This window comes from Centroberyx affinis, unplaced genomic scaffold, assembly GCF_046629955.1.
Source record: "Centroberyx affinis isolate AG114_WGS23_722 - 3 ecotype Tasmania unplaced genomic scaffold, CSIRO-AGI_Caff_v1 ptg000046l_1, whole genome shotgun sequence".
Classification (NCBI taxonomy): Eukaryota; Metazoa; Chordata; class Actinopteri; order Beryciformes; family Berycidae; genus Centroberyx; species Centroberyx affinis.
Window position 1 is genome coordinate 818,134 of NW_027278759.1, and position 12,965 is coordinate 831,098.

At 41.5% G+C, this 12,965-nt stretch overlaps 1 protein-coding gene across 1 annotated transcript in view; it reads right to left on the minus strand.

Moving 5' to 3' along the window:
- The window catches only part of LOC139642576 (A-kinase anchor protein 9-like), a 71,738-nt gene that overhangs the window by 21,860 nt on the left and 36,913 nt on the right, over positions 1-12,965 (minus strand). Inside the window, exons 23-27 of the mRNA XM_071517475.1 lie at positions 11,511-11,731; positions 5,855-6,017; positions 2,206-2,300; positions 1,645-1,762; positions 435-473 (exon numbers count right to left, since the gene is read on the minus strand). Of these exons, the coding sequence (XP_071373576.1) occupies positions 435-473; positions 1,645-1,762; positions 2,206-2,300; positions 5,855-6,017; positions 11,511-11,731 (636 nt within the window). The remainder of the gene's footprint in view (positions 1-434; positions 474-1,644; positions 1,763-2,205; positions 2,301-5,854; positions 6,018-11,510; positions 11,732-12,965) is intronic.

Here is a 12,965-nt window from a genome sequence, read left to right on the forward strand (position 1 = left end):
CAAGGGAGAGGGAATTCCTGAATAGCCAATCATCTCACTCAAAAAAATAGTTAGCACAATATCAACAAATCTAATCTACATATAACCATTGAACAAAGATACCTCAATTGGGAGCAAAGATGATTGACAATTAGGAGATGACGATTAAATATAAATGTCCGAAGATTATTTTCATTTAGTCATGCTAAAAATGAGTGCTAACATTGACCCAAAGACGTTAAAATGACAAACCAGAACAAAGAAAAATCAATCAAAATGAAAAGCTGAAGCAACAGTTAGTGATTTTGTTTGTGAGTTTGTGAGCCCATAGCAAGCAAGCTCCAAGCCTTATTGGTGAGTTGCTGGATTAGGGTTAGAAAAATATGCTGTCACTCAAAATATGCTGACAATCAAGGTACATAGATATGACTGAGCCATGCTCAAAGTGGACACACCTGCTTCAGGTGCTGCAACCACTGCAGCTTCAACTAGGCCTATAGGAGAATAAGAAAGCACAGGAATTTAGCATGCTCTTGTTTTGGTCATGAACAGGAAAACTCGTAGAGAGAGGATAGAAAAGGGGTGGAGATAGGATGAGAGTGCTTTTCTGTCTGTGTCACAGTATTAGGTCAAAGCTGTGTCGCCAAAGGATGGAGAAGCCAACGCTGTGAAAGCAAATGGAAAGAGTTCCTGAAACAGCCCCAGTTTGGTTTATACCCTCAGATACAGTATACTTACCATTTCATCACAGAATGTACTTATGGGATACCTTCTTTATAATACAGGGGATATAGTGCAAAATTAGTCTGATGTTGTCAATTTATGACTTACGGCACAAATACCCGTGGCAACTTTTTGGGCGATGCTGACAGGTCCAAAGAGTTGCCTCAGCATTGTTATACTGGTTACATAAGAACTGATTATAATGAAACATCTTAATGAGATTTTAACCCTTGGTCTCAGTTCCTGTTGCATTATACAGAACATTATGCAGTATACAGAAATTACGGACATTTCAGTATGACACCTGTGTGCATTTAAATCTTGGTAGTAACCTTTCCCAGAAACTAGCACACTATCATAGCTAGGAATTTGTATATTGGCAATATATATAAACTCAGAAAGATGAGATAAAAACAATGGCAATAACTATGGCATGTAGCTGACACTGTCTTTGGTTTGATGTTTCATACTAATCAATATGTTAGGTGTCCCCTGTAATTCATACAACAATTAACAGACAGTGTCTTAGTTTGAGAGAATGGCAATCAGTTTTCCAGTGATACTAAACTGATGATTATTGATTGTGTTGAGTTTCTTGATCTTGATGCAAGACTACTGAAACCTTTCTCATGTTGTCCAATTCCGACATTGGGGTATTTAAAGAGCCTACTGTAAGGTTCAGACCATGCTGAATAAGCTTATATCCTAACATTTGAGGGAGGGTGGTACTTTAAGCTTATCAAGTAGTAGCTGACAATCCAAAGACCCATATTTTTTTCTCTAATAAACACATATACTGGACGTAATATGATGTGTTCAACATTATCTAGGCTCCCCTGAGGGAGGATTAAGGAATCATATCGGAAAAATATAAATAACCTGAGCTTTTAAAAAACAATCCATGCCTGTTTTTTAAAAAAAAGGGAATTCTGGGATACATACGAAGCTCACGGGGCCCGGCATGCTCCCTCATGGCGTCTTGTTGCCGTGACAACAGCTCCCGCTCCTCTTGCATCTGTAGCCTCTCCTGCTCCAACTCGTGCAGCCGGCTACTTGTGACCTGTGTGGAGCAAATGGTATTCAGTTAGGGCCTGGATGGAAATGACGATAATTACACATGTGGGGTCAATAATGACTGTAGACTGGAGGCATGGCATGAGTTTGAGACTGAAGAGAATCAACAATCACACTATATGGTCTTTGTTTGCTGATACAATGTACGTTTGCATTGGTATGTACACATTTTATGCCTTTTATTCTTTTCTGAAAGTTACAAAGTGCTCAGTGAAGGCTAAAACAAAAAAAGAGCCCAAGATTATCTAAAAAAGTGTGAAAGTACTCATGTAGTTGTAGTTACACCTGAGTCACAAGTGTACTGCGCGGGAAGGAAAATCCTAAAATCTACCATAAGAGTTAACTGTGTGGGACTCCAGGCAGACTTCACTTCCTATCTCACAAGAAGTCAACTGTTTTTTCCTCCTCTCTGGAGCTCGAATGCCTCACCTGCAGCTCTTGCTCAAGGTTCAGCTGGAGCTCTTCCTTCTGGCGCACCTGCTCCTCCAGCGCAGCCCGTTCACCCGTGTAGCCATCAATCAGACCTTAAGGTGGCCAAAGAGAGAGGAGAGGGACGGTTACACAACACAAGGGTGCTGAAATATAAACTCACGCACATTCACATTATACAACTCACAATTCCCCTGTAAAATCTGTGCATCTTCATTACGCTCCCATAATTGAAATCTCTCAACAAAAGTATTTAGAGGAATTTCTTTGAGCCTTCTCTTTTATTTTCAGACACACACACACACACACACACAAACACACACATCAGCCATCCAGATGAATGAGCACTGAATCATCAAAATCCAAAGTTACTGCACAACACGCAAGCAGAGAAAAATATACATACACACCCAGGCGGCACACGAACATACCATGCATACATTACAGATGCATAGAGAAACACAAGGGAGCATGGCATGTCAGTCTTGTTCACTCTGTCAAGCAAAATGGGTCAGACAGCACAATGAAATGTTCTATTATTACATATTTTCTCACAGGTCAGCAAGCATTACGCACCAGGACAGCACTCAGTTCATAGATGAGGAACTGTGCATACATTAAAACACAAACTTCTATGGAAAATCCATTCACTCCTTTACTGTATGTCCGACTTTGGAATGCTAACTGGCATGAAATGAGACGGTGGCAGGCTGAACCCCGCACCCTTCACCCCAGCCCGTCTGGTGTGAAGGGTTAGGTGAATAAATGTTTTTTAGTGAGCAATATTTTTTCTGAGCAACACGAATACGCAAAGAGATCTTTTGCACATTTGCATCATTTTTCTTCAACACTGCAACTGTGAATAATTACAGTAATTCTCCATCTCGCTGTTGCTTCCAATTTAACTTGATTCTGCTCATTTGCAGCTAGAACGGGCTCAGTGGGCTCTCTGTGTGTGATTTCAAAAATTTTGAGAGAGACAGAAGGGGAGTGTAGGTCCTGAGTCTGCACTAAAAGGTAAAAATGTCACTTCTGTTGTCAGGACACATCATGTGAGGAACCTCTGCTGTGTGGAAAGTTTGCCTAAGGAGGAATCGCTACATGATCCACGTCTGTCTGATGCACCTGATTAACAGCTAAAACAGCAAAGCCCACAAACTACACAGAGCTCTCTCTTACTTATCTACTGTACTTATTTGCTTAACAGCTTAAGCATACATTATTAAATATGAAAAGGTCAAATTAATTTAGGATAAACATGTACAGATGCAATATACAGGAGGGAGGATTTCATTACACTTGATGACAATCTGATGCAAATAGCAATTACTGATTAAAGTTTATGACTGAAACACTAATTATGGGAAATGTCTACATGCAAATATATAAAACGTGTGTGGTTTTCAATTAAATAAATAGTTTGAATTCATTAAGGGCAGAAAAAGTCGATAATCTAAATAATCAATAATCAAATAACCAACATTTGCTTTAATTATTTGATTAGATATATAAAATGACTGTATTTTACTTATTTTGTCCCAAGTTCTCAACCTATCTTTAATCCCCATGCAAAGGTCACACAGTCCTTAAACCTATCCATTGTAAAAAGTAAAAGGCAGGGGATTTTTCATGAGATGTAGGAAATTTTAATATTGTCTTGATAATGGGGCTTATCTGGACTAGAGAGGTAAGAGTAGATATAGCAGCAGGTACTGGAAATTGACTCCTTAATGAATCAAAGGTTATAATCCCAGGAGGGCTATAATGTCTCCATCTCATAGAAATGGAAAGCGTTGATAATGAATAATAACACACAGATCTTCATCCATCTGAGGGAAAAAAAACCCTAATAGCCATGGTGACCCAAAGCTACAAAACACACACTTGTGTTTGTTTGTCAACGAGCAACAGTAACCCCCTCAATAAGCATCAAAACAAGTCTGAAACCTTTTTCATGAGATCAAATATGAAGCCTGTTGAACAATCAATTTCTATAAAAACACAGCTAAAGGACTCATAACAATGACCACACACCATGATGACATTACAGACCTCTTAGTCATCTTGGCCTCTAGTTTTGTTTTTTTCCTCTAGCTCTAATATAATACAAGCAGACTTCTCATCTCATCCTGTTAGGTGTTTTCACTGACACCCAATAGTTTCTGTCAGTCATTGAAGAGGATCCTCTTCCAGGGTGAGTCTGTCTCTTGGGTTAATTCAAAACCAGTTTTAAAACAGCCGCACCCTGAGCTATTACCTGAGTGGATCATCCAGACAAAAGGAGGGGAAGTATTCCAGTCTGGCTTCAATGGCATTTGAACACCAAGATGTCAAATATAAAAAATCACTGGATTTGCCGATTTCAAACACTTTCTGAAGATGAATGGAGAAGTATGCAACATGGCCAGATATAACACATTAATCAGGCAACATTGATTAATATAAAGGGAAATTCACTTAGATTTATGGGCATCGTGGTAATTAATATGTGTATTAGCACTACACTCAAAAATTGAAATAAGACTATTCTTCTCACGGATAACTGTCAATCTTCTGTGCTTCTTCCACAGAGGCAGAACTGCTCTTTTAAACTGACTGCTTTACATGTTATGGGATGTCCACAGTGTAGAATTTAGCAGTTAATCACAATAATGTTGTTGTTCTTTTTTTTTTTTTACAACTTGCACGGTCTCCCTCTGTAGTGGATTACCTCGTAAAACCATGGTTGACAAGTGATCAAGTGATTAACCTATTTTATGACAGCAAATATTTGCCATACTTCAGCACGGCTATCAGTTTACAGCCAGAAAACAAACATCATACCAGGATACTACTACTCAAGAAAAAAAACCTATATGAAATTATAACTGGCGGTAAACTCACCATTGTACAGTGTGTCCAAAAAGTCAGTGTGTTGAGACCAGAAGAAAAGATGATTCTACACCTTACACTCGCCAAACTGTGTGAGAAGCCAGTGTATTGGGTTTGGTGTGTGTGAGAATGGAAATGTGTGTACCAGTCAACCCTCTAAGACCAGCTGTCTCTGACATGGATGGGACATCTGACTTGCTGCCCCCGACAAGATTTGACAAGGCACTTAAAACTGTGCTGAGGCAGCAAAATCAGCCATTGCCATTACATTGAATCCAAGGTAAATGGATTAAAGATAATCCACGGTTCTCACAAAATTACCCTCACCTCCATGGAGAACATCTGCATTTACAAACCCTCACACTTTGGTTGTGGGCTAACCTCACACTCACTCAGACGCTTCAATACAAATCAGAAACAGACTCACAAACACGTATTTCCATTTGTCGACTTCCCAGCACAGATGGTCTCACACTCCTCTACTCTCCCTTGCAAACAGCTGATCCCATCACTCCCTGCACCCCCTCCCCCCCAATCCCCCGAACACATGCAAACACGCATTTTCACTCTACTTCCATATGCTCTTTCTGCTGCAGTGCTTTCTGTTTTCTGTAATCGCCTTGACACATAAACACACTTTAATGATCAGATCATCAATTAGGGTTGCGTTGTTAATAGAGAGCAAATCATAAACATTCCCTACTTCAATTCCTCCAAATCACAATAATACTAAGCGTTATTTTCATATACCAATATACACATTTTTTATTAAACTCACCCTCAGCCCGGTGGAGCTCCAGAGCCAGCTGCTCCCGCGCCCGGGACTCCTCCGCCAACCTTTCCTGCAGCTCCTCCTGCCGCTGCAGCAGCTCACCCATCTCCTGGTTGTGGCGGAAGGACTCCCGCATCAGCTCAGTCTGGGTCACCCGGGCATGTTCAAGCTGAGAGGGAAGGGAGACGGTGTGAGACAAACAGAGGAGGTTAGAGGGGACACTGATCTCTGAATCAAATCTTTGAAACAATCTGAGTAGTTTGCCTTGAATCTTGTTTGTCAAAGATATCTTTGTCTGTGGAAAGAGCCACTTATGACACTAAACCTTGCATCTGTTAGGTAAGAGCCCGAGGTAAAGTTTTCAAAACAGATATTCATTTTTTTTTTATTTGAGTTCAATTTGATTCATTTAACAGATTTACAGCATCATGGCAAACCGATGGAGCAAGTTAAGTAAGTTATTAATTATAGTTAAATAACTGACTGACCAAGAACACAATTAACTATTGTTGCCACCATTAAGAATATTATCACCAACTATTATAGTGTGGAAGCCATTATATTACTGCGGCTTAAGGTAAAACTTGCACCAGCTACTTAATAAACAGCTTCCCACTGCCGTGCATATTGTAAATGAACTATCTAAAGGCCAATGAGGTTGCACACTACATACACTAAGGATGAGGTGGGGGAAGGGCATTGCTTTAGGTCTTATTTATTGTGGTTCATTTTGATTAGTGTTTCTGTCTATCTTCATCTTTTTATTGTTTTTTCATGCAGTCATTCCAAGACAAACTCCAATATTTGCACACTGGTATGACAAATGGCAAATGAAGGCAACTTGTACATGATTCAATTGTGAAATGAGGTGCAGTCCAAACAGAAACTAAATCTAGGCTGCAACACTGAGATACTGATAACACATTTCCATTATGGCCCTCTCCGGTCAGGTGACAGAAGGCAGATTATTCTGGTAGAACTGCTCTGAAATCGTCATAATGCAATAAATCGCCCACAAGCTCATATACGCATTCACTCTCCAGTTACTTTGGGAGAAGATTTCCATATCACCCTGACCAAAGGTTACACTGTAACATAATGGCAATCAGGAAGTAGAAACGTGACCCTGCCATACAGGAGTCATGCAATCTTTCACCTACTGTTACAGATGAACCAAAGGGAGAGACGCTGAACACCTACGTAGAAGAATGTGTTTTAAATTATACATAATACATAAATAGACCACCTCAACAGCACAACTGACATCTGATCTACAGAACTGTGATGTAGAAAAACAGATCCAAGTCACTCAAAAATCAGTCAATACCCTTTATTCTATTTCGCGAGAGATACTTGTAAGCTAAAAATTGAGCCCCAACACAACAGAACTGTGTTGCCACGTACAAACTTACTGTATAGGGAGGAGTGGGCAGGGAGATTTTGGATATGACCTTAAGAAGGTGACCGTTGGATCTGTGGTTGACGTGCGAGATTTGGGTCTGCACCACCACAGCATTTTTCTCGTTCAAGGTGCTGGAGAGGGGAAAGGGCCGGGGAAGGGGCACACGAGATTCCACCTCGTACACGTCCTGGTCCTCCCCTTCCACCCACATGCTGCTCTGCAAGCTTGAATTCCAGTAGGAACGGTAGGAATCCATGGTAAGGGATGGATCCAGGGAGAACGTCCCAGCTCGTCTCCTTATGGCGGGGTTCCTTTTCCGGAGTCATCAAAAGGGGTTTCCATCTGCCACGGAGTTTGAGGCTGAGCTGATCTAGCCGTCCAACCACAAATCAGAATAAGGTCCAGTGGGGAAAAAAGCAGTGAGCAACGTTGTGGGTAGCTCCAAGCAACAGTTTCTACGTGTTTGCCTTGCACACAGCTAGAGTAAACAACATTAGGAGACAGTGAAATTCACGTCATCTCAATCACATGCTGCCTGGTTGAGGTAGAACAAGTTCCAGGTAAATATTGAGAGAGAAATCATCCGAGCAAACGGAGAGAAGTTCTGTGGCAGGAAAGGCTTCCAAAAAAAAAAATGTCATCTTCGGCAGCAGGTGGAAATTTCAGCTGGGATCGGTGGCTTACGGGGCATTCCTGAGCACGGCCGAGGGAGGTAAGTAAACACAAAGGCAATCATTTCTTTTCTCCGTGTCCTCTCTGAAGATCTCTGCCCCGTCTCTCTCTCTCTCGTGGTTTCTGACCTTCTTTTCAAGCGCAACCACTGCCTCTCACTAGAGCTCACACCCCCGCGTCTGCTCCAGCACTCTCACTCCCTCTCGACCCCCCTCTCTCTCTCTCTCTCTCTGGAGGTTCATTAACAATGCTGTGCCGCCGTAGCAACCGTGACCTGCAGGGAAGCCTCCCAGGGGCCCCCCTTAATTGTTTAGTCCAAGCAGCAGTCAACCAAGGGTGAAATGACAGCGGTCGGATCCAAGTCGCTCCCTCACTCCTTTTCACGTCCTCCCAGGTTTGCCGTCAGCCTCTCTCCAAAGCTTGCTCCTTGCTCATACCATGACACTACTCTTACTCATTCTAGCTCCAACTCTCTCCTTTTAAACATCAAACTGCCCTATATTTTACCAATCTCCTCTCTTTTTCCACCCTCTCTCACTTTCCTTACCTCAGGCAGCCTACTGTCATTCTGTTACACTCACTTTGCCTCTGTCAATGCACATGCTTAAAAATATGAAATCCCAGAGTTCCAGGGGTTTTTTCCCCCCTCAGAAGCCAGGCTCTCTCCTTCACTTCCTGTATTAATCGCATAGAGCAGGATACTGTTCAGAAAAAGTGGGAGGGATGCAGGCGTGGCTTCAACCCTTGGGGCCAGAGGGCCAGGTAGATTTGCAAATAGATGACATACTCCCTCCCTCTTTCCCTCTTTCCCTCTCTCTCTTTCTCTCTCTCTCTCTCTCTCTCACTCTCTCATACACACACGTAACCACACACAACACACACCCTTCTCACGAGAGCTTGTCAAACCGGATTCACGTTCTACATAGACGCAAAAGAAATGATTAAGGCATTCTGACATGCTTCCTTTAGGTCCCTCCTCCTGTCTGGCATGTCAACCTTCAAACTCAGCGAACACCTTTCCCCGGCAAATAATTTACAACACTAGTGCAACAAAGACACTCAACATTCCTGACCGGCTCATTACATCAATCTCTATTCATGCCGCTGCTTTACAGGCAAGACAAGCTGATCCACCGTTGCTCACTAACAAGACTAATGTACACCGGATCGATAGTGACAGGAAAATCATTTCCCTAACCATTAGAAGATTTGTTGATTACAAGTTTATGGCATTGTAATTGTGTGTAGCAGGAAGAGATGTGCTGTGTGGCATGTAATCCCCTCGTAAACAGAATGGATCTTTATTAATTGTCCAGTGACGGCTTAACAATCTTTTGCTAGTAGAGTATGTAAAGTATGTAGAGTATGTCATTGTAAGGTAAGGTAACGTTACACATATGCATGTTTTTCTTCTTTCATTCTGTTAATGCTGCATTTTTAGCACATGTTGGAACTTAATCAGAATTTCCCCGACACAAGGCTTTGACATGCGACACACACTGATATAAAAATGTAATATAAAAATTGATCCAAAATGAATAACAACAAAGAGAAACCATAAATTCTTAGATGCTTCAGGAAAGGGCTAAGTAGGTGCAATATACTGTAAAATAAGGAGGTGAATTACATCCTTAAAAACCCAAAGATATGAGAGAAAGAATAGGATTCAATTGATTTTATAGCAACCAACATGCACTCAGTGATTCAGATAGATGCTGCAACATCACTGACGCTTGGCCTGAAAATTTGTTTATGCTATTTTTAGATAGCCAAGATAAAACCCATTTCAGCGTGAGTAATGCTTGAATCTGAGCCAAAGGGAAGATGTGCTGTGCAGTCAGTTACAGTAACACATTCGATGGCCTGGTTAAAGTAGGACTGCTCCGTCTCTCTGGGCTGACACTGGACACAGGAGGCGCACTACATAGGCAGCCTAAGGGGGCGGCGTTGTGCTACCCAACTGGATTAGGATAGGCTGGTTGGACAGACAAAAGCCCCATGTAAATACAGCTTGTATCTATAGGCAACCACTGGGAATGAGACAGCCCTATTGTGTGTGAATTCTAGACACGCCAACTTTGTTACCAGCCAAATTCTGCAGTCTCATCCCCATTATGCCTCCGTGAACAGACTTGGAAAACTATAGGAGCTTAACAATGTTGTGTGTGGGCGTTTATGTTTAAACAAAGACTACATGTGTCACTAGAGCTTTCCCTTCACTGGTAACTTCTAGGCACAAACAGACTGATGCAGTAACACCATAGGACTGTGCGTGAAGAATATTCAGGCCTTGTTGATAACTCATGCCTCATCCTGCTAGGAGACCACATTACTTGGCAAAGTAAAGGGTAGTCTAAGATCACAGTCCTGCATTCTTCTTTAAGTTCCCAGAATCAGAACTGTTTTTGGTGAAAAAGGCATTTGATTATTTTGCCCCCTGGTCTGGAACAATCTCCAGTCGAAGCTCCAGCTTGACCATTTTATTCCCCTAAATCAGTTCATGCAAATTATCCACAGTCTCATGCAAGATGTGTGCTCCTGTTTCTGATTTAAATTGTGATCTTTTTTATTGTACATATTTTACAATTTTTGTATTTGCCTTTTCTACTGCATTGTATGTTTTATTGCGTAACCCCTGCTGCCATTTCTTGGCCAAGTCTCCCTTAGAAAAGAGATTTTGAATCTCAATGGGAAAATAAAGGCTAAATAAAATAAAATAAATAAAAAGTAGTGTACAATTCTGCTGTATCATAACTCCATTAAAGTCCAATTTATGAGTATAGTATGGCTACCTGTTTGCTGATATATAGCAGCATATTTCATTAAACATTTGCCAGTCTTTCTGGTACATTAGTTCTCATAAACCAGAATAGTTAAGTTCGACATCATTAAGAGTTTCTTAGGTAAGCTAGCAGGAAGTAACCTGACTAGCCAGATGGTTTGTTACACAGAACCATCTGGGAAGTCGCCATTGGAAACTGTTTGGAAAAGGGCAGGCACTCTCAAAAAATACTTGGCAGGTGATTGGATGAACCATCTGTCTATCACCGTCTATCACAGGCTAACTTCAACCAATCAGATCAACGAACCATATAAACAAACTCTTGCCAAGCCAGTCGGGAGAAGAGCGAAAACATCTTTTCCATCCAGAAAAGGCTTCAGTGCCGTTCTTTGCTCTTCTTTCAATGAAGAAATACTCTCCAGTTCAGAAATAACTGATGTTACAGCAGCATCTACGCTAGCCTCTTTAGGAGCCGCCATTGTTGTGAATGAACAGTCGCTTCTCGCTGTCGCCACACCTAAACCACGCCCCCAGCTGCCCTCATAGGACGCTGATTGGTCCGCACCGCTGTGGTTCAGCCACAAACGCATAACTTGAAGCCTGGCAAGATGGATTCTCGCGTGATCGTGATCTTGCGAATCTAGCTGCCTCGCAAAGTAAAGCAGGAAGTGCGATACGCAGTAAAAGAAGGAAATGAGAAGAGCGTCAATCAAGCCCCTCAGTTCTGTGAATGCGAATGGGCATGATGAAAGGGACAGTGTGCACATAAATGAGAACTTTAACCACCGACCCCATCTGGTCCCTACCTGGTTGGTGGTCTCGGTGATGGCCATCAGCATCCTCTCCAAAGCCGTCTGGAGGCGGCTGCTGATGCCCATCAGGTGCTCCTCGTTCTCCAGCTGAGTCTCCGCCCCCAGCAGCAGGCTGTCCATCATCTGCTGGGACATCTCCAGGCCCTCGTCAGCCTCCGTCTCCCCGGACCACACACTCGCTTCGTCTGTGCCAGTCTCGCTGCCCTGGCCACTTTCTGTGTAGGGACCAGAGGAAGAAATAGCAGAAATGTATTACTCACATATTATACACACACACACACACACACACACACACACACAATGTTGTTATTGCAATTTCTCCCGATTAAAAGCTAAAGATCACTCAGACATTTTATGAATAGTAGGCCTATTACAACTTCCAAGAGGAGTTTACAGTTGTTTTTCCTGATTTTAGTTATAGCTTTACCTATAACCCAATAGCTTTAGACAGATAAAACAAGATACTGTGAAAAAAACATGGTGAAATGTTGCTGATGTTTCTGTGGCGATAACCAGAAACATCAAGCTACTCTCAAGCTCACATGAAAATAGTAATTAATTGGCTTTTAAATCTATAGAAACGAAAAGTTTAGACTGTAAAAAATATGCTAAATATGCTGGTCACAATTAGACTCCACCTCTGGCTTATATTCATATGACAGAAGATAAATAACAGAATACAAAGCAATGCTAGAAATATGTTGATGTGGTTGGGTCGTAGGTCAGGGAGCACATCCACTCATGCACCTGTGCCCTTAAGCTACTTTATTTGACCTCATTCTCACTGAACTATCTGGCCATGTAACCTCTAAGTTCACGTTCTCAGAGGACAATTATGATATTAGGTGGCACCGTCTGTAAAACATTACCTTATATTACAGTTTTTATCATATGATATAATTTCCATATTAGGACATGCTGATACAGCAGGACAGAACAGCAGGTCTTTTGAACGGCAGAGGCAGGTCAAGTCATTATGCTGGTAGTATTAAACATGGTTCCTACATATTTTCCGTTTCACAATTTCAGTCTTTTTTCAGTCCTTTGTGTTTTGATATGGTATTCAGTATGATATATTCTGATAGTTGCTCGGCAATATGACTGTCAACTACACCATATCACCATAAAGCTGAATGTTACTCTTCACAACAACAAACATCACAATATGTGAAATGACAGCAGGTCCTACAGAAAATGAGAAGTCATATGCAACCCAATATGTAAAAACAGCCTCATTGCGGGATATACTGTTTCATAAACTACTGATCTTTGAAATCAGAGCTTTATGATGGTATATTAAGAGTCAAGAATTACTTGTTTACTGTAAATTATAAATCACTGAATATAAAAAAGTGCATTTTGATAGAAAATGGTGATATAAAGTGGGTCTCCTGTAAATTTAAATGAGCCTGGGTTCATGGTGTTTGGTCACATATGTGTATTGTGTAT